General features: G+C 42.8%; 2 protein-coding genes across 2 annotated transcripts in view; both read left to right on the top strand.

The window, feature by feature from the left end:
• Nucleotides 1-4,915, top strand: part of LOC143292824 (uncharacterized) — a 26,792-nt gene extending 21,877 nt beyond the window's left edge. The window contains exons 4-5 of the mRNA XM_076603433.1: nt 1,428-1,596; nt 4,189-4,915. Coding sequence (XP_076459548.1) covers nt 1,428-1,596; nt 4,189-4,511 — 492 coding nt within the window. The 3' untranslated portion in view covers nt 4,512-4,915. The remainder of the gene's footprint in view (nt 1-1,427; nt 1,597-4,188) is intronic.
• An 11,072-nt stretch (nt 4,916-15,987) lies between these two features.
• Nucleotides 15,988-20,683, top strand: LOC143292015 (uncharacterized). Its single transcript, XM_076602177.1, has 3 exons — nt 15,988-16,084; nt 17,308-17,880; nt 19,277-20,683. Exons 2-3 carry the CDS (start codon nt 17,338-17,340, stop codon nt 20,633-20,635), a joined length of 1,902 nt encoding a protein of 633 aa, XP_076458292.1. The 5' UTR covers nt 15,988-16,084; nt 17,308-17,337; the 3' UTR covers nt 20,636-20,683.
• The last annotated feature ends 1,988 nt before the right edge of the window (nt 20,684-22,671 follow it).

The following is a 22,671-nucleotide window of genomic DNA, read 5'->3' on the forward strand; positions in this document are numbered from 1 at the left end:
GACGTGAGGTATCCTGAGAAGTCGAGTATCAGAGGAAGAACGGAGCTGGCGAGACGGGGTATAGATATGGATGAGTTCAGAAAGATACTTGGGGCCAGATCCGTTGACTGCAGAAAAGGTCAGAGTGGATAGCTTATAGTCTATTCGATCAGAAACAGGCAACCAGTGGAGAGACTGAAGGAGAGGAGAAACATGGTCAAATTTAGAAGCTCTGCAAATGAGTCTGGCAGCGTTATTCTGAATTCGTTGGAGTCTGTCTAACAGGTATTTGGGAAGGCCGGCAAAAAGAGAGTTGCAGTAATCCAATCTTGAGAGAACCAGAGAGCATACAAGTGTCTTGGTTGCATCGGTTGAGAGATAGTGGCGGATAGAGCTGATTCTACGCAGTTCCAAATAGGCAACTTTACAGATATTCGAAATGTGCTGTTGGAAGGAAAGAGACTGGTCCAGGATTACACCAAGACTGCGAACAGAGGGAGAAAGTGAAACAGGTGTGCTATTGATCAGAACAGAGTCAGGAAAGGAAGGATGTTGACGAAACTTCTTTGGACAGGTTATCATCAATTCAGTCTTATCATCATTTAATTGCAGCTTGTTGAGAGTCATCCAGTCCTTTAGGCCAGCAATGCACTCCTGTGTTTGAGTCACCAGTGCATCAAATTCAGCTATGGAAGCCGACTGATAAAGTTGTGTGTCATCAGCAAAGCTCTCATGCGACTTGAACAGATGTACGTGAATGTGTAAGTATGCGAGTATGTAAATAATATATGCATGTGTGTATTCATGTGCACTTATGTGTCTGCAGTAATAATGTTTAACACGACTGTGTAATGGGTGTTTTATATAGTCACGTATAGAAAACTAGAGGAAATGTGTTCATACATAAGATATCCTATGTGTGGGTTGTGTTCTTTTCACATTACGTTAGCGAAGCAAAGTGTCCATAACTCTATGCTGATGCTATTATATGTTATAAAACTGCACTGTTACACATGATGAAAATGTGTCCACCTTGACCAAATTAAGAACAATATATTATAAGTATAATGACTTATGATGACGATGTTATTGTTAATGTACACTGTATTCATTTTTTTTTTCTTTCTTTGTTTTTTTCCCCTTTCTTTTCCATCTACTCTGAATTGTTATAATGAATTTATGTACAAAATAAAACGGTGGTCGACCCAAGAAAGTCCGGGGAAAAAAAAAAAAAAAAAAAAAAAAAAATGCATGCTGCACTCAGGACCATGGTTTATCGTCACATCCGAATGATGAGCGGCCAGACCACCACTCAAGGTCTAGCGGAGTGGGGAGAAAATACTGGCGACTGTGCTGGGATTCGAACCAGTGCGCTCAGAATCTCTCGCTCTCCTCGGCGGATGCGTCATCTCTAGGCCTTCACTCCACATGTATGCACAATGTTGCAGTGTGGGTGGTACTGGGGCCCACTGAGCAGCGAGGAGGCGGTGAGCAAGTTGTCAGACAAGTGCGACGGCTCCTTCCTGGTCAGGGACTCCTCCAGCGAAAGGCACCTGCTGACCATCTCCTTCAAGTACAACAGCAACATCAACCACACCCGCATCGAGTTCCACAAAGGTGAGCCGCATTAGCCACACACACCCACATCGAGTTCCACAAAAGTGAGCTGCATTAGCCACCCCCACCCCGCCCCCCGCTTTGAGTTCCACAAAGGTGAGCCACACACACCCACATTGTGTTCCACAAAGGTGAGCCACATCAACTTTACACACACCCGCATTGAGTTCCACAAAAGTGAGCCACATCAACCACACCCACACTGAGTTCCACAAAGGTGAGCCACATCAACTTTACACACACCCACACTGAGTTCCACAAAGGTAAGCCACATCAACCTTACACACACCCACGTCGAGTTCCACAAAGGTGAGCCACATCAACCACACCCACACTGAGTTCCACAAAGGTAAGCCACATCAACCTTACACACACCCACGTCGAGTTCCACAAAGGTGAGCCGCATCGACCACATACAACTAAGGTGAGCCACATCAACCACACATACCCACATTGAGTTCCACAAAGTTGAGCCACATCAACTACACCTGCACTGATATCCACAAAGGTGTCCGACAATGACCATCAGAACAGCAGAAGGAGGCAACTGCTGTCCCAGATACCTGGACCAGATTGGATTAATTTGGAGGGTGTCTTGCCCGAGTTACATCCCCCCGCCCACCTCACTCTCAGCCAGAAGGGCATACGGACAGTCAGCACTGGAATGGTCCCCACAGGCCACTTAGCTCCCAGGGGCTGCAGCACTGAGAGCCAGTGCAACCTTGCCTCCATGAAGGTAAAGGACCATGAAGGAGCACTGTGGCACTGGTGTGAGGATGGTAAAGGTGTGTGTGTGTGTGTGACTGAAATTTGGGTGCTACTGAATGTTAGAACCACCCTTTGATGGAGTGCGGTTTGTGGATGATAGATAATCAAACATAGGTGTATATGGGCGAGGGGGTTGGAGGAGGGGGGGGGGTGGATTCAGGATGAGCAGCGTAGGGGTGATGCAGCAAAAATGTGCAGAAAATGGGGCAACCAAATTATAAAATAAAAAAAAAGGAAAAGAAATATTACAGACTTATGAATCAGATTGCCCCCCCCCCCCCTGCCCCCCCTCAAAAAAAAAAAAGGTGGAGGTGATAATAACAGTGTCATGATGATTGAAGAATTATGAACAGCTGGTGTGTGTTATTGTAGGCTCAGCAGAAAACATGCTCTGAACTGCCACAAATTTGGTTTAATTCATCTCTTGTGTGCTATCCATTCATGGTTTTGAAGACCTCATTGATTCATACAACCTTGCATGCTCAGTTGCAATTTCACTTTCAAGGAGGTGTCAAAAGGTGCGGACTGGTCCATTTTCGCAACACCACCACATCTGCTGTCAAAAGAAAAAGTAGGAGGGGGGACGGGGGGGGGCTAGGTTCCTGATCTTCACATTAACCCAATACATACACACACACACACACACACACACACACACACACACACACACACACACACAAACTTACTCACACACACACACAAACTCACTCACTCACACACACACACACACACACACACACACACACACACACACACATTTTCTCTAGCGTTGTCTCTCCCTATTCACCCTCCACACATACACACACTTTTATCCCACACTGTCCCTCCCACAACCCCTACCCCCTTGTTTTTTTTTTTTTTTTTTTTTTTTTTTGTCTAATATCTTTTCAAGTGGAAAGACGTTAAACTGACAACAACACACACACACACACACACGCACGCACGCACGCACGCACGATTTGATTTCAGTGTGAAAGAGTTGATCAATAGCTTTTGTAAAACATGGAAAGTGTGTGATTGTAGTTGATATTGCATAGTTTAAAAGCATTGAACAGCCATGCAAAATATTCTCTGTAGAAATAATCTTAGCATACTGATCATTTGTGACCTTGTTTATGCATTTAATGGGTTTGAATTGAGCGTGCATGGAAATGGACATCCAGTCATTTGCTTTTCCAATTTTTTCATTTCTTTATTCTTTGATGCTGTTCAGAAAAAAAAGGAAAATTTCTAACTGTGTTTTGAAGGAGACAATAAAGTTTTAATTGATTGATTCATGACCGGCTGATTAATTGATGATGTTCAGGCTGGAGCAGACCCCCCCCCCCCCCCCCCCCCCCCCCAGCCCCCACTGCCAGTCTCTTTTACCTGAAGTTCTTAAAAGTTTCATTCTCTTGCTTAACAAATAGTAAAGAGTGGTAACTCTCTCCATTCACTAGGTACACAACTTCAAATCAGTGCTGCCTATGCTACCTATTCAGCTAGCACACAGGTAAATAAAAGGTACATTGGAACAAACCCGGACACTTCCTCAAAAAAGGAAGTGCCGGGCCTGTCCTTAAACCGATCATTTGACATGAGCACACAGTAGCAAAGACAGAAGAAATGTGCAAACACAAATTAGCTTTCATTCAAGACTGGCATAGCCTTTTTAATCCTGAACAAGCCACACAGAACACATGGACAATACAGAACAAACACATGGTTGCCTCAGTGGTTTTTCAACTGGAAATTAACAAATAATGAGACCAGGAGATTCATTCTCTTGCTCCTTGAACGAACAACCCCGTTGTTTACAGCAGTATCCCTCCTGTTCCGTGGCAGGTCTGTTCAGTCTGTGGGAGAAGCCGGACGAGCACAGCAAGGCGCACATCTGCCAGTTCATCGAGCAGACGGTGGAGCACTCCAAGAAGGGGAACTTCATCTACTTCCAGCGCTCCCCCAACTCCAACGCCGACCCGTTGCCCATCCAGCTGCTGTACCCCGTGTCGCGCTTCTACCGCGTGCCCTCGCTGCAGCACATCTGTCGCTTCCTCATCCTCGGTCAGGTGAGGAGGGACCACATTGACCAGCTGCCCCTCCCGCAGAAGGTCAAAGATTACCTGTCAGAGAAACAGTACTATGTGGAGATGCTCACGGAGGACTGATCTGCTGCTTCCCCCCCCCCCCCTCCCCCCCAACCCACTTAACCCCCCCTGTTGTTGCTGCCCCTCCCGCAAGAAGGTCAGAGGTTACCTGTCGGAGAAACAGTACTATGTGGAGATGCTCACGGAGGACTGATCTGCTGCTCTCCCCCCCAACCCACTCAACCCCCCCTGTTGTTGCTGCCCCTCCCGCAAGAAGGTCAGAGGTTACCTGTCGGAGAAACAGTACTATGTGGAGATGCTCACGGAGGACTGATCTGCTGCTTCCCCCCCCCCCCCCCCAACCCACTTAACCCCCCCTGTTGTTGCTGCCCCTCCCGCAAGAAGGTCAAAGATTACCTGTCGGAGAAACAGTACTATGTGGAGATGCTCACAGAGGACTGATCTGCTGCTTCCCCCCCCCCCCCCCCCCCCCAACCCACTTAACCCCCGCTGTTGTTGCTGCCCCTGCCGCAAGAAGGTCAGAGGTTACCTGTCGGAGAAACAGTACTGTGTGGAAAATGTTCATGGAAGATTGATTGATCCCAAGCCCTCATCTTGTCTCCTTAGCACTGAGTGAGCTTTGCTGCTTTGAATGTGTGGTGGTGCAGTTTGACTTGTGCGGTTTCCAGGTTCTAGATTTATTTATTTTCTTGTGTTTTTTTATTGTGATATAAGACATAAAAGATTAGGAAATTAGCAACTTCCAGCCAAGCAAGACAGTGTTTGGTGAGTCAATGGTTTTTGTTTGGGAAATTTGTTGCTGGAAGAGATATGTCTTAAACAGGCTGGGCATGTGTTGATACAGCTACATGTCTGAATGCCTGTAATTTTCAATTATGAATATGTAATATGTTACCTAATTACATTGCATTACCCAAATAATGAGAATTGTTATGAATAATCAGCAGATGGTAAGAGACTACTTACATTGTTCTGTTTGGTTTACTCACTTAGTCAATCCTCTTCGTGCCCTGTGGCACGTAAGGTTACCTGGGATCTCCACTGCTGCCTGCCTGGTCTTGTCCTTGCATGCTTGCCCCATATAGAGCTTTTCACTTCAGTCCAGCCATGGTTTTTGTTTTGTGCCTTCATTGCCATAGCGTGGTTAATTTTGATTTATGTACGGTAAGTTCATTTTCCTTCATCCTCGCCAACCTTTCCTCTGTGTTTCTGTACTTAAACGTTAAACACAATATTCATAGCTTTTAGAGGCGCTTGACTGGCTAAGAGCGGATCGGGCAAGAAGGGGCGTCTTTTCACTGTTAGCCGCGCGAAATTTGGCCAAGCAGAGCAAACCGATAGGCCTAGTTTGCATCAGTTTGACATGGTAAGTATATGTATCACCAAACATGGAGTATAATACAAACTCCTCCTGTTTATGACTTTTTTTTTCATCAGTATTTAGTGCGTTAGAAGTATACCCAAGATTTTGTTTGCTTTGCGTTAGAAGTATACCTAAGATTTTGTTTGCTTTATGAAGGAGATTTTGGTTGTTTTGTTAACTGTGCACAAATCTCACCATCCTCTCTTGCCTGCCTCTCAAAACCAAAGGACAAAACGGTAACTCAGAATGGCAGTTCAGTCATAAACTGGAATTTTACACTATGATTTCAGTTATGAAATGAAAAGAAAAGAAGATAAAATGTTTTTGTCTTTTCACTCAAGCATATCTTTCTGCCAGATGTGGACAGTTTTTGCTCAAAGGGGTAAAGGGATAATCATGCATATGTCATTCAACAAATGTGGCTTGTTTCAGGATCACAGCTTAACAGAATAATGGTCTTCTTTATGCAGCCTGTTGGCAAGATTACAACTGTACAGAAAAATATCTTCCTGTGTTCTCTTGTTTCATTTGTTGGTTTCAAAGGTGCAGATGAACTGGTAGAAACTGATTAACAATGATGAATCAGTCATGTCTTATTTTGTAGATTTTTTTTCATATGAGAGAAAGAGAGAGATAGTGATGTGTGTGTGTGTGTGTGTGTGTGTGTGTGTGTGTGTGTGTGTGTGTGTGTGTGTGTGTGTGCTTGCTTGACCACCATACTAAGTGCAGCAGACAGATGATGGTGCAGGCATGTGTGGGGTTCCCAACTGACCCAGCATCCCTGTCTCCCTGCATAGCTGACTTGATGTTCCCTTGCTGACAAGCCATGAACACAACCAATGTCTTCCCTCTTGCTCCTGATGCTCCCTGCAGGTAGACACATTGGTCTCCATGTACCTGTGGGTGACGTTTCTCATGATGGGTCAGTGAGTTCTCTGGCTTCTCAGTCGTGGCCATGATTGTTGTCTTATTTGGTTGTTTGTTTCAGCTGATGGATTGTAGATTGAATGTTTTGCCTGTTGTTTATTTGTGTGTTGGAGCTAGTGATCTGATGTACAGTTCTTTTGTTTTTGTGGCCCAAAGACTCTTCACAGAGTTAAAGGAGAAGGAGAAGCAGTTGATTTTTCCCCAGGCTGGGCCAGTGAAATGTCTGGTCAGAGCCAGGCACTCCTTGCTGAACAAGAGAAATGTTCCCTAACTCTGCCAGTCACAACTGAAAAAGGTTCCCGGCTAAGGAACAAACACTTAGCAGTTTAAAAAGTGTGACACAGTCGGTGGGGCATTGGTTTTAAACATTATCAAACAAAACCAAAAAAAAACAAAAAAACCTCATAATTTCATTCACATTATAAACTACACAGATCGGTTAACTCAGCAGGGTATGATTTTTTTTTCCATTGTATTCATAATTGACTGATGCTTGAGTTGTGTCCGCACAAGTTGGAGGTTTTCCTGCCTGATCATCTTCTTTGGTGATGACCAGCTGTAGTAATTGTACCCCACCCCCACACCCCCATCCCCCCAAAAAAAGTTGGGGTTTTTTGTTGGTTTTTTTTTTTAGTTAGTTTTATCAGTGCTGGCTGGTGAGGGTCTCCCAAATAGTTGGGACTCCACATGTGGCCGAAAAATGCTAGTATCTTCTGTGTACAGTCTGAAGGGTTCTTCCTGGCTGAAAGGAACCATGGAGACAGTTGGATAAGGTCCATAACTTTCTCCTTTTTCAGACAGTGAGGTCTCAGATGATGGAGGATTTTGTCTCAGGTGATTGGTTTGACTGTTTTCTGTTCATGGGCTGGTGTGTGGTTCAGCTGTAGGCATCTGCAGACTTAAAAACAACAACAACAAAACATATATATATATATATATATATATATATATATATCAAATTTATGAAGTAGTAAGCTGGTGGACTGTTTTATAGTACCAGGCATTCATGGCCTGAAGACCTGACGTAAAATCACAGCTGCACCTGTTTTGATCAGCCTACCTGGTGATGTTGGATCAGCACGCTTTTGATTCTGTTGTCTCCAGGTCTCATCAGTGCATAGATTGAGGAATCCTCCAAAAGTGCTGATTTAAACTGTGGAGAGATTGTTGGGTTTTTTTGTTGTTTTTTTTGGTTTTTTTTGTCAATTGTGCTGGCTTGAATGACAGAGAGCACATTTATTGTTTTCCCCCACAGCACTAACTTCAGTTGTGGAGAGCACATACACTAATTTTATTTACAATTGTGCTGACTAAACTTGTGGAGAGCACATACAATTTTTTTCTATTGTGCCGACGTAAATTGTGGAGATTGCAAATTTGTTGTTTTTTTTCCCAACAGTGCTGATTTGATATGAGGAGAGCACATACAAGGTTGTTTTTTTTTTTTTTTCCAAGAGTGCTGACTTAGATTGGGGAAAGTACAAACAATTCTTTAATGAAACAGTATTGATTCAATTTGGGGAAAACACGCAGGTTCTTCTTTTTTTGTTTTTAATTGCGTTGTCTTAAATTACAGAGTGTGCATACATTTTTGACAATTTGGCAATCTTCATATTTTGTATTCTTTTTTTGCACCTTGGATGTGTGAGATGCCTGTTGACAATGCCTGTTGTTATACATAATTTTGCTTATAATGTATAATTACGTTTATTTTTAGGTCAGAATTTTTAATCCTTTGATGAAAAATTGATGGAATGCTCAACGATAGAGGCTAGTCCTGGGTTTATGTGCATGACAGTGACTGCACTTGTGCCTAGTTCTGTTTTCCAGGTGATTTTTTTCTAAAATTATTTTATTTTATTGTTTTTCTTACAGAATCGTAGACTTGTTTTGAAGACATTTGACCCTAACTATGCAATATGGGATGTGGGAGTGGGAATCCAGAAGACCCAGAAATCTCATTTGAAAGCTCGTGACTCTTTTGCAATAAGTATTGCATGCTTGACATTCCAGAAAATCATAGGCCCAAGTCAGGTGGAATCAATTCAGCAGTGATAGGCCCGCACTGCCGTGAAAACATATTGTCAGTTGTGAGAAACAAAGAGAAAAAATTCATGGAGATTTAACATGATACTGTTTTTCTGTATATTTCAGTGTCATTGGAAATAATGTATTATTGTGTATAAAAAAAACAACAACAACAATTAAGTGATATGTTCTTGTATTATAAAGATAGGAGCTGGAATTGAATAATGTGAAACAATATGAAAAGTTCTTTTGATTAATTCTCTACCCCTTTTGACAAAAAAAAAGAAGAAAAGGAATTGCCACATGTGTGTGCATGCATCTTTGTGTGTCTATGTACACATACATTTGCAGGTTGTGTGTGCATGTGTGTGTGTGTGTGTGTGTGTGTGTACATGTGTGCGCGCACATGCTTGCATGCGTGCGTGCATCTGTGTGACTAACAACAGAGCTGTATATATTGGTTCTTATAGCTAATCCTTCCATATCTTTGTGCAAAACATTTCTGATTTATCTTCAAGCAATTTAGCACTTTTTGTGTTCTTATACATATGTGTACATTATTGGAACAATATCATATCATTTCTTTTCCTCTTGAATATCCACATTTTCTATGTGGCTCATGTTGCATTTGTTTGCATTAACAAGACAAAGGTGCAGCCAGCACCAACTAAATATGGTGCTGTTGAATGAGATTCTATATTTCTATGGATCTGTTTGTTTACTCTCCTGTAAAGTTTAACTGTGCAATGTACATGAATATATCAGCAAGTAATGTTTTTTTTCATGTGATGTAATTTTCAGCTCAGGCAGTCAAGGTTAGAACTGAAGAAAAAGAAAAAAGTTGGTTTATTTTACCACTGTATCTTCTCTAATGTACATCATTTTCACATCTTTGAGATATATATATATATATCCACTTGCTCCAGTTTAGGAAGAGAGAATGTGTGGGTGTGGGTCTGCAATATTTGTATTTTTAAACTTGACAAAGTCTTCATCTTATCGCAGTTCTTGAACAAATATTTATCAGATATTGTTTTCATTTCAGTATGTCTGAGTCTTTGTAAATGTATTTTGTAAAACTTCTTTGTTCTGATTTTTGTCAGCAGGACAGCGTGTTACATAGAACCGTCAGCCAGATTTCTCCTTCTCTGTCGCTTTTCACTCTGGCATGCTGGACTCTGCAGGCGTACCAGAACACAGACAGTTTCTTGAGCATTGATCTTTTACACAATAAATGACAGGAATGCATAACTCAAATTTATACACACTGTGGAGCTTAATGCTCAGTATGACTCAAACTAGGAGGCAAGATTGCACTGGCTCTTAGTTCTGCAGCCTTGGGGGCTAGTTGGCCTTTGGGGATCATCCTAGTGCTGACTGTCCTAAAAACCTCTTGGCTGACAGAATGGGGACATAACTTGAGCAAGACACTCTCCACTCTCATCAAATTCTGGACCAGATAGTTGGGACAGCAGGTTGCCGCCTCTGCTGTTTTGATGGTCATTGTCAGACAGGGCTGATTATCATACATACACTCTGTCCATCCGGGTGGTTGAGATGTCCAAGGCATCAGGACACAGCAACCACAGCAGTTTTCATTGCTGAGTCACAGGCAGTGGTGAACTTGTTGGTAATCTCTGCTTTGCAGACACTTAGGCCCACCCCCAGGCCCCTCCCCTGTACAACTCTGTTGACAGTTCTGAAAGCAGTTGATTTCATTCAACAAGTTAAAGAAGTTGCACACCTTTCCCAACTTTCTCCTTCCACACTGTCCAATCCATTTGACTCTGTTTCCTCTTTTTTTTCCTCTTTGACAGTTGGCATACCTGTTTCTGGACCACTTGACGGTTTGAGTTTCTTTTTCTTCTTCTTCATTAGTGGGCTGCAACTCCCACATTCACTCATATGTACATGAGTGGGCTTTTATGAGTATGACTGTTTTTACCCCGCCGTTTTCCAGGGTGTGCTCGCTGGGTATATTCTTGTTTCCATAACCCACTGAATGCTGATATGGTTTATGGGGTCTTTAATGTGCGTATTTGATCTTCTGCATGCGTATACACATGAAGGAAAAAATCTCCACCCTTTACCCACCTGGTGCTGTTACCAAGATTCGAAGCTCGGACCTTCAGATTGAAAGTCGAACACTTTAACCACTAGGTTATTGCGCCTGTCTAGTTTGAGTTTAAAAGTACCCATACAATATCATGTACATACATCTGTTCTGCCAGCCCCCTCAAATCACTCTGCTGTGACAGACAAGGCATATGATGCCTATCCTCAGACCCAACTGAAAAACAAACATGAGAAAATGAAAAACAACACCACCACAATGGCTCTCCACATGTCAGTCAGGGTGTGAGCAATAAACTTCTTTTCTGGCTCAGTGATGTTGACTACTGAGTTGGGCATATCACACAGATGAAAGCAAAGCTGTGCAAGGCCTTGCATGAGTCATGTAGTGGTGAACACTTCTGTCACAGCAGTCAGCGACAGGTTATCACTGGCCAGCCTGATTCTCTCTTCATTTTGTGTCATTGTTGTTGGTCAGCTCTGACTTTCTCCAGCCTTTCATTTGCCTTTTTTATTTTTCTCAAGCATTTTGAACAAGACTGTTTTGCAATGTATTATCACATTTTGAGGAAACCACATGCCCTTCTTGGCTAAAAATAGGTTTTGATGGAAGATTTTTAAAGTTACTTTTTGTGCTTGTTTTTTTTGTTGTTGAGGATTTGTTTTTATTTTGTTGTTGTTAATCCTGCTGAGATGGATATTGTGAGTTTGTCCATGCACCATGTGTCATGCATGTGTGTGTGTGTGTGTGTGTGTGTGTGTGTGGTGTGTGTGTGTGTTCTTCATGTTGTAAGCCTTCATTATGAGAGCATGTTGTGTGAGTGTGTGTGAAGTGTTTGGTGGCAGGATAATGTTGTCATACCAGTATGGTACAAAGCAGTGTAACAGAGCAATGGATGCGCTTTCCTTCATATTTATTCACCATTCATTTTTTTTGACACAGCGTGATGAGTTTTGATTTTGTGATACGCTGACATTCCAGTGCATAGACTTGATGCAACTTGCCAGTCATAGCCAAGGCAGTGTGGGGGTTCACTCAACAGGAGATTTTTTGTATGGGTGACTGAGTGTGTATGACATTGTGTAACTCTCACTAAATATCCTGTGATTGTTTTCAGCGTTTTACCAGTACAAAAGACATTTTCAACAGTGTATTGTGGAGAAAGGAAAAAAGCTGTTGATAAGCTTTTATTTTTATGTTTTCATTATGTTGTAGTAATTGTGTATTTGTATTATTATGCTAATCAGTGAAGAATTGCACTAATCTTCTGCTGAGCCTTTTTCAGATACATACATACATATATATATGTGTGTGTGTGTGTATCATGTTCCCAGCTTGTGAGAATTACTGGGAAACATCTTGTGGAAGATTAGGGTGCTTTTTTTCTTGCTTTTTTGTGTTAGCATAAGCCTCTTTCTTATGTCAGAGTTATCACAAATATACATTATAGTGCTTGAGTTATCAGACTAAATAATAAGCTTTATTGGTGCCAAGTTTTGTTATTTAAACAGAGGTGATAGAAGTTGACCAAATGTGATCTGAGTGTCTAAGCCAAGGGGAGTAATTCACTCACTTGTGAAGAAAAATATAACACTTTGTAATTTGCCTGACGTCCTCACTCTTATCGTTCTTCCATCACTCAGAACTCTAGTAATGTTATGACAGAGACCTCGGAAGCAGAGGATGGGGGATGAAGGGGGTGGGAGGGTCAAGGGGAGTGGGGGTGGGGTGTGGTTGTTCAGCAAAAGAGTCTGTTGGTGCTGTTCCTTGGACGTCCAGTCTGAAATGTATCTGATCAACATGGAATTCCTTGTGCCCTTAGAAGCAGCAGAAACTGACTTGATGCGTGGCTCTCTAATGCTTCTGATGGTTCTTTCTGTTTCTGCTGTCCCTCTGTTTTGGGGGGGTGTTTTTGGTCTTCCTCCTCATTCTAACACTTAATCCCATAAAGGGCTTACATATTCAGTTATGTTTCCATGATAGTGTCTCTGTTTTTCAGCTGTTTCCATGATAGTGTCTCTGTTTTTCAGCTGTTTCCATGATAGTGTCTCTGTTTTTCAGCTGTTTCCATGATAGTGTCTCAGTTTTGTCATCAAGGTGTAAGTTCCAGAGTCACTGATCAGTGTGTTGAAAGTCACAGTTATAAAATGCTGCTCAACAGGGCCTGTCTGACTGTTGTGGAGAACTGAAGTCATGGGTGATGAACGCATGCCGAATTACATCCAGCACCAGTCTCCTTTTCTGAAAGCCATGTTCCTCATGCTTTTCTGATGAGGTGTAAGTGCTTACATTTGGTGCAGTGAAGATATGTGAGTGGTGGTGTTTTTTTTGTTTTTTTTCTAAATGTGAAATGTTTCTTTGGTGAAAAGTTTTCTGACAAATCTGTGCGTGAAGCGTTCTTTGGTCAGTGCTTATCTGGACACTGACAGCTTTTCGGAGAGTTCAAAACTTGGCACAGTGCAGATGGTTCCAAGCAAACTGCCTGAAAATATTGTGGCACAGACACCTTTGAAAGGATTATTTATTGGCATTAAAATCTTCACAGATGTCTTTTTTATTTTATTTTCTTTTTCTTTTTTCTTTCTTTCTTTTTTTTCTTTTTTATTTTTTATTATACTTTTTCTGTACTGCAAAAAAAAAAAAAAAAAAAAAGCCCTTAGAGTTCACTGTTTGATTTATCAAAAATATTGTTTTCTTTTTTCTATTTGAATATACAATACTTTGTCTGTAGGCAGGAAAAATTGTTAATGCTTTTGTTTGAGAATTAAAACATTTTAGATGTTTATTTGAATGTCAAATATACTTCTCCACCTTTCTCATGGGTGTGCTAGCACCACAAACTTTAAGATGATAGATAATTAATTTCATAATATTTTGTTTTATTTCTGTCCTTCCAACGAAAATGCTGAGCTGTATGATGTGTGGTGAATCTTGTATGCTTTTTGATGTCTCTTCTGGACTTCTGACTCTTCCAAATGCCATAAATAGATATATAATAAAAATTAAAAAAACAACAACAAAAAACATGCTCATAATCACTGGCATTTTGTTACTGGTGATTTTTTTTTTTTAAGCTTATATCATTTATTCTTGTATCATGTCTCATTTTACAATAAACCTTTTTTTTCTCTTGATGTGTGTGTTTGTGGGTGGGTGGGTGTCTGTCTGTCTGTCTGTCTGTTTGCATGCCTCTGTCTGTGTGACACTGGGCGTGTGTGTGTGTGTGTGTGTGTCTGTGTTCATGCCTCTATGTGTGACACTGTGTGTGTGTGTGTGTGTGTGTGTGTGTGTGTGTGTGTGTCTGCCTGCATGCCTCTGTGTGAGACACTATGTGTGTGGGTGTGTGAGTGTGTGTGTGTGTGTGTGTATGACTGTCTGCATGCCTCTGTACATGACACTGTTTGTGAGTGTGTGTATGTCTTGTCTGTCTGCATGCCTCTGTTTGTGACACTATGTGTGTGGGTGTGTGAGTGTGTGTGTGCCTGTCTGCATGCCTCTGTTTGTGACACTATGTGTGTGGGTGTGTGTGTGGGTATGTATGTGTGCACGCCTCTGTTTGTGACACTATGTGTGTGAGTGTGTGTGTGTGTGTGCACGTCTCTGTGTGTGACACTATGTGTGTGAGTTTGTGTGTGTGTGAATTGTTGGGGTAGAGGAAGCATGCTTGTATGTGTGTGTGTGCACGCGCGCATATGTGTGTGTGTGTGTGCACACGAGCGCTCTTGTGTGTGTGTGTGTGTGTGTGCCAAAAATTATATAAATATGTGTATGGGTGGGAAGCTGCTAAGTCTTTTTCACACACGCAAGACTGGTTCTTTAATTCAATGTCTCTGTCTCCGACTGTCAGTCTCTCTCTCTCTTTATTTGTCCATCTGTCTCTCTTCTTTCATCCTTGTTTATGCCGAACGGTAACCTGCAATAAACTCGCGCCATCTACATAAATTATATTGAAACTAAGTCTCCTTAGCACCTCACATTGGTTCAGATTCGCTATTGTGAATAAAGTCACAATGAGCAACCACCTCCAAAATAAAAATAAAAACTAAAGATGCATAGGTTATTTCAAACCACCACACGCAAAAACTACTTGATTCCATCTTTACCAAACATTCACCAAGTTCAGAAAAAAATGACCTGAGATTTCATTTTCCAGTCTGTCAGTCAGTAAGGTAACTATGGGTAATTGCAAACGTCTGTTCGTGTGTTTATGTGCATGTGTGATCAAAACCAACAATACAACAGTCTAGTGGGATGTTCCAATGATATGTTATGTCTAATGAGTTAAAGACCTGCTTCTGTTTTAATTGTCTACATGTACCCAAAGCCATCGTTTGCAATTACACTTGCCCGTTTGCATTCACCCTCAGGCACCCTTGCTATTTCAAACGTCGACAAAACGTTGAAAAGAATGAGCAGTTGAACATTTCCTAGTCTTCAAAAACACAAGAACTACGTTTGACTGTCATACTAGTTATCATTTTTACAGTACACACGTGAGCTGGTCGCTTCGACTGGATCGTTCTTAATTACCCATGCCTAGCCTACTTCAAATTTGCCAAAGGTCAATCCGGCTTATTTGGCACCGCTGATAGCCTACTGTTAAAAACGATATCTTTAACCCTTTTCCCTTCTCTGATTACGAAATGATATAACGTTTTAATATCAGTATAGGTACGACACGGCAATCGAGACAAGAAGGTATGTCAGTCATGTAAAGATAGCAGCGGAGAACAATCCATTTCTGACAAAGGCGAACTTCTGTGTATTGAGATAATGCGTGCGCACGCGTCACGAACTGATGGCGATTTGAAATACCGTGACTTATGTGTGCCACTATTGCTGACAGGTCGAAGTGAACGAAAACTCACAGGCACCAGTCTTAGTGTGTGTGATATCAGTGTCTATGGCTCACTGGGGATAACAGGTGTGTATATTGTGTCTGACACTAAACGAACGTGTTTCGATTGATCAAATAACTGAGTCCCCGCGCGTCTGTGGAGAAAAGATGCCAACCAGTCAGTTGTGTCCTTTTACTAACCTGCGCACTCTTAAGGACGGATTGTCGATTCATGACAACAACAGTGGAGTCAGCGCGTCACTAGAGGCAAAAATAGGACAGATTAATAATCAGTCATCACTTTTCACCCATAAGAGACAGATAACCTATGATCAGATCACAACATTGTGACTTCCTCTTTCAAAGATCGCTCGGTGAAAGGACAAGTATGAGCTGACAGCAAGGTAACACTTTCTCATTGTTAACTAAAATGGTTGTGTATTACCTTGTAAATACGGTATGTATATCCACTGCTTCTCACTGTAAACACGGTATGTATTACCCATGTCCAGTGCTGTTAAACGCGGTAAACACTGTATGCATCTCCATTGCCTGCTTTTCAATGTAAACACGGTATGCATACCAATTCTGCCCCGCCCCCTTCCATCAGAAAGAACAGGAATAACAGAGTTAAACCTGGCGAGATTAGGTTTCGAAACCTTAGCTTCGGCGACGCCAGAATCGATTGTGCGTTGAACTTCTCATCCAATGTTCACCACTGATACGTTTCAGCATGATGTTGTGTCCATGGGAAAGGCATTTTAATCCGATCGAGTTTCCTCACTGACTCCACCCAGGTGTGAACGGGTACCTGACTTCAGTTTAAAATTGCGGAACTGAGGATAGAACTGGGCCCCTTCTCCCTCTGCTGACCACTAAACAGAGTGGATCGGAGTTCACTGCCCCGATGGCCGTAGGTTATGGAACGTTCAACCTAATCTAAACAGATAGAGACAGACAGACGCCTAGACTAGCAGATTTTCACACACACACACACACACACACACACACACACACACACACACACACACACACACACACACATGGTGGGTTTGTTTGTTTTTCGTCGAATACAGCTCGCAATGAAATGTCGTAAAATCGACGAACAACATCAACATTTACTATTTTCGAATTTCTGTTCTAAAATATATGATATAATATAGTTTGTTTGTTGTTGTTTTTTCCTTCTTTCTTTCTTTCTTTCTTTCTTTCTTTATGAGACCATTTTTGTTTAAAACTTCAATTAAAATCGGATTGTAAGTTATTGTAACAACGCCGGGTTTTTTTGTTTTTGTTTTTGTTCCGGTTTTTGCTTTCCTTCTTGGTTAATAAATGGGTGGGTGCTTACTGTGTGTGCGCGCGGACGAGTGTGTATGAGTATGCTGTGTGTGTGTGTGTGTGTGTGTGTGTGTGTGTGTGTGTGTGTGTGTGTGTGTGTGTGTGTGTTCATTTGCTCTCGAATGTTATTATGCACTACTGCATATGTATTGTTTCACGTGATATGAGGCGCTTTGAGCTCCACTTCATGGAGGGATTGCACCATATTACTAATATTATTAACACTAACATTTGCGGCCTCTTCCCCTCACCCACCCCACCCCCACACTCCACCCCCCTACCCTTCCAGGCCAAGACGGTGCAGGCAACATCCAGCAGTATGGCACAACGTGCAGGCAGACGAGGCAGAACCAAGAACCTCACCTGCGAAATATGCCACGAGATATTTCGGCACCCTAAGATTTTGTCATGCTTCCATACGTTCTGTCTGCATTGCCTGGGGGACCTGGCTGTGGACGGAGACCCCCCAAGCTTCCCTTGCCCCATGTGTCGCAGGACGATAGAAATACCGCCTGAGGGCGTGCAAGCCTTCACCGACAACCCGTTCATCACCGAGGAAGAACTGGAGCGTGAAAGACTCTGGGATGCCAATCTCCTGTGTTCCGTCCATACCGACGAAGAGCTGAAGTATTTCTGCAAAAACGCCGACTGCAATCATCCTATCTGCTTGTCGTGTTCCGTGACAGAACACAGACTCCACGACACGGAGGATATATCAACAACGGCAAACAGGAGCAAGCAAAAGCTGCTTCAAGAGCTTGAGAGGTTGGAGTTCTGCATTCACACTGTGTCGAAGACGTCCCATTTGGCTCAAGGCAGTGTGCGGGCTGCCCAGAATAAAAGACAGCTTCTGGAAGAACAGGTACGTTTCTCGTCCGTCTTACCCTAAATTTGCTTTACACTGGTCCAAAAACAGAAACAAACATTACACCAATAAGTTCGAGTCCCAGCAGACTCTTTCCCACAGTGGCTGGCTCCAGCCTAGCGTCGTGTGTACTTTGGGCTCAAAGGGTTAGACTGAGACCACAGTCGAGGATCTGTCACTACACTGATGGTTCACTGGGTGTGTTACTCAAATTACCTGAACCAACACTGCAGGTCTTTGTCTGTCAGACCAAACTGTCGCCGCGACACATTGTGGAAGGAAGCGTAGAGTACAGCCTTGTCACGTGGTCCTAAACCTAAACTGGACCACAAAAGCAGCATCTCACCATCCCCAATCAGCATCGATATAGAAAAAAAAAAGAAGTTGTCACAGATTTTGTGGCCTTTCAGGCCATGATCTCATTGTGACCTCAGTTTTGATCCCCCTTCCTCCAAGCTTGGTTTGAGTTGTTGTTTCGGCTTGAATTGTTATATTGGATCGAGTCGTAAGGTCTTATGTGTCGGTAGATTCGAGGTAGAGCTGTCGTTGGACGGACACGATGTGTCCAGAGGGACGATCACACAGTCTGCCTCCGCGACTAAACCATCACTGTCGTCAGCAGGGGGCTTAGTAAGTGGTGCCCTGCGTATGTTGAATCGTAACGGCAGTACTGCACACCACCGCAGTGAGTCGCCTGTAATGCAGGGTCTCCCCTGGTGTATGGCCTCCCTGGGACCTAACATCAATGGTTCTGTATGCACTGCCGACGCTAGGACAGCGTCAAACTGGGTGTCGCTGTGAATGGGGGAACTTGGAATGAGCGACGCGGGAGTAATGCCACTGAAACAATGCAGACAAGGAGGCAGCAAAAACAAACAGATTTTACATTAGTAGGGCATGTAAGTAAAACGTGTAATTCTCTCACAATTTTGTATCAATGATCAATGCATTTACTGTTGACCGGAAATTTCAAACTAAAAAGTGATCTCAGCACCACCACCCCCCCCCTCTCTCTCTCTCCCTCTCTCTGTGTGTGTGTGTGTGTGTGTGTGTGTGTGTGTGTGTGTGTGTTCTTCAGGGCTGATAAAATGGACGTAACGTATTTGAAGATATGAATGAACAAGGTATATTCAGCGACTCAAGCCAAGGGCAGCTTGATTACTTTACAGCTCAATCAGACAATTTCACCTCAAGATCAATGGTAATTTTGGTTTTGTTCTGCTCTCTTTTAAACCACGGGGTGTGCGTTTTGTTCATACTTTTTTTTTTTTTTTTCAAAAGCTACCATGTACTGAAGTGTTTTGGTATTGTTTTTTGTTGGTGAAGTGCTGAAATGGGATTTTACTTCTCAAGCACAATGGAATGTTTGTAATGTGTTCTTTATGATATTCAGGTACGCTCCCGACTCCGCGCGCTGGTAGCAAAGGTGACCGAGTTACATAACAAGGTGCTGGAGGGGCTGGCAGATCTGTCTAACAGCGTTGACCAGGAACTCAGCGATGAGGTCCGCAGGACAGAAGAAGCACTGGATTTCTTACTGACCCTTCAAAAGCGAGTCACGAACGCCGTGAACGGCAGAGCCAATGAAGTGGAAGTCATAGCTGTGGACAAGGAAATGAGGACAGGAGAAGGAAGTGTGTCTGCACTGCAGACACTGACCGACAGCAGGCCCCCGGAGACAGTACGTCCCGGACTGTTGTCCTTCACCGGTAACTTGAGGGAGTCCCTGGAGAAAGATGTCCTCCTCTACTTTGGCTCTCCCGTCAAGTTGTACGTGCCCAACAGAGACAGTCTGGACGTCATCAAGCGATTCTACTGCTGCGAGAGCAACAAAACCATTCCAGAAATACACAGCATCTACTGCACGGATGACGGCGACATCCATGTAGCTTTCGCTGGGAATCCGCCTGCCTTCGCTGATGAAAGAGTTGTTCACTTGGATCCGACGGGCCGGAAAATAAGAGAGCACTATGTGGGAAGGAAAATCACGTTTGACAAGAGCTACAGGGCATTCACCTATTCTCCAGAGCGTCCATTTTACTGTGATGACATCCAGGCCAATTCCAACGGCGAATTTCGACTCAAAACCTTTCTGCGCCGTCCCCGGCAAAAAACAGTCATTGAAAGGAAGATCAGAGGTGACGGAAACACCAGGGCTGTTAAGTTTGAAATCAACGCTGCTTCAAAGCCTTGTGGTTTTGATGCCGATTCCGACGGCTCTCTGTTCCTGGTTATCAACGAAGAGGAAACAACCGAACCAACGGAAGGGGTGTTTTGGCAGGAGGACAGAAGCCTGCCCAGCAAGCCAGTTGCGGACCAGGGTGAAGGGAGGAAGATGGTGGTCCGTACTGTACGCCTTTACCGCAGAAACTTCAGCAATCACGTGGACACCTACAAGTCACCGCTGCACCACTTTTTCCCCACGGCTGTCACCTTCTGGAAAACTGAAAGGCAAGAGTTGATCCTGATCGCCGACAGCACGAACGACTGCGTGCACGTGGCGCGCGTGAACAAGGGAGAATTCCAGTTCCTCCGCTACCTTCAGGCTTCCGGTTGTGGGGACATTGTTCGACCCACAGCCCTTGATGTGGACAAAGGGGGCAAAATATGGATTGGCTGTGAAACGGGGTGGCTTTTGCAGTGTGAGCCCTTTACGTCAGACATTCCAGACACCGAGCAGAACGAAGGTTTGACGATGATGTTACTCGGCATTCAGAACCCAAGCCTCACATCCGCTTCCGATACCAGTTAAAAGACAGACTTGCTGCTTAGAAAATGAATGCTTCTCTACCACTGTCAGTCCCCCCCCCCACCCCCACCCCCTCCTCGTGCTGCTTAGAAAATGAATGCTTCTCTACCATTGTCAGTCCCCCCCCCCCTCCCCATTTCATTCACTCAATGTGATGATATCATCAGCTTTTGTGCTTTAATTTCATGGTAAAAATTCGAGAAATGCTGATGTGGTGTTTTCTGATATTTTGCTTTAGTGCTGAATGTTCTTTCTTTCTTTCTTGTTGTTATGGTAATCGATTACGTGATTCAAAATATTTAACTGCTGTTTTCCAAGGGTCATAGAAAAAAGAAGGAATTATTGATGTGTTCAGATATGGCGTTTTCATCAATTCTGATTCGATGCTCCTTTTTTCGGGTTATTTCTCATTACCGATGATGTGACTTTTCATTATGGTTTCAAGGTACAAAGAAAAAAAAGATGATCTGTGGTAAGGGATGATGTAGCATGTTTATTCTGGTGAAATTCGTTTTCTGGAGATTATCCATGGTATGCTTTATTTATTTATTTTTTATTTTTTATTTTTAACAAATCATTCCATTGTGCACATCATCTGTGATAAGCGTGGAGAGGTGTTCCAGTTAAAAAAAACAACACAACAACAAACAAACAAACAAAAAAACTACTGTGACATAAAGAATATTGATAATGTGATGTGGCGTTTCATTTCTGGTTTTGCGGTCGTTTCTCCTGCTTACGGTGGCGTGTTTTTTTTCTGGTTTAACTTGACTTGCTCGACTTACTGCCTGGGTCTCCTTGAGGAGCACTGGGGTGACGTCAAGTTGTGGCTTCTGAAACACAGTCTTATATATATATATATATATATTTTTTTTTTTTTTTTTTTTCCCCGTCTTTTCACGGGACTGGATTTTTAGCCGAGCTGAGCCCGACCCTCAATCAGGGGGACCCGAGACCACTCTTCATCTCCTCGATCTCTACCCTGGGTAGTCCTTCCAGGGACCAGGGACCCGGGACCCGAAAGCCTCCGCCAGAATACATCGCTGGGTCACTGAGAGGCACTGACCTCCTCACCACGGCACGGTGGTGAACCTTTGCAGGTGGTTATCGTTCAACGCTGTTATCGTCAGTTGCCGGCAAAGCGATAACACGATTATTGTGTTCTGGTTTGGCGTCATCACTAGAGGAGGTTTATCAGTGGCTGAGAAATGATGATGATGATGATGCAGCGTTTTCATTTTGGTTTTAAATACGGTGTGGGCTTTTTTCTGTTTTTTTTTTTTTTTTTTTTTTGTTTTTTTTTTTTTTTAGGGGGGGGGGGGGGGTGAGTGTTGTGTGCGTTTTGTTTTGTTTTGTTTTGTTTTTACTGAGGGGCTGTGGGGCTGTTGTTTTTGTTGTTGTTGTTGTTTGTCTCTAAAGATTGCCGTTGTGTGTTTATGGGTGTATGCTCACAAAGAAAAGAAACTGAAAAAAAAAGTACAAAAAGACTTTTGCGGTAGGATTTGCAGTCTCCTCACTCAGCTTGGTCTCTTAAAACAATATCTTAACTACGAGAATGACCGTGCACATGTTTATATTCATATGTGTTTGAGTATGGTTTTTGTTTTCTCTTTTGTATTTCTTTTTTTTTTAAAGCGAAGAAAATATTTTTTTATATAGCAGCATCTGTGTGTGTGTGTGTGTGTGTGTGTGTGTGAATTTTACACATCTGATTTATTTTGCTATCATAAATTTACGTGTTTGTCATTACTGTATCAGAGGTGACCCAAAACAACAGTTTTCCGTATTTTAAACTCCGCAATATTGGCAAATTGTTACTGTTTTCATTAGTCTGAAAATAGGTTGTGTGTGTGTGTGTGTGTGTGTGTGTAAGATAAGATAAGATAAGATAAGAATAACTTTATTATCTCCAACTGGAGAAATTTGGTCAGGTGCATTATCACAACATAGACAAGTAAACAACATGGGGACCATAACTGTAAAAGCCAACAACAGCCCCAACAAATATTACGAAGATACAAATGTAAAAAATATCACAT

Source organism: Babylonia areolata, chromosome 18 (genome assembly GCF_041734735.1).
Source record: "Babylonia areolata isolate BAREFJ2019XMU chromosome 18, ASM4173473v1, whole genome shotgun sequence".
In the NCBI taxonomy this organism is placed as follows: Eukaryota; Metazoa; Mollusca; class Gastropoda; order Neogastropoda; family Buccinidae; genus Babylonia; species Babylonia areolata.

Excerpts from the sequence above, each read along its gene's own strand:
- LOC143292015 (XM_076602177.1), top strand. The coding sequence starts at position 17,338 with ATGGCACAACGTGCAGGCAGACGAGGCAGAACCAAGAACCTCACCTGC. Across the intron at positions 17,881-19,276 it reads GACAGCTTCTGGAAGAACAG|GTACGCTCCCGACTCCGCGC; the intron begins GTACGTTTCTCG and ends TATGATATTCAG.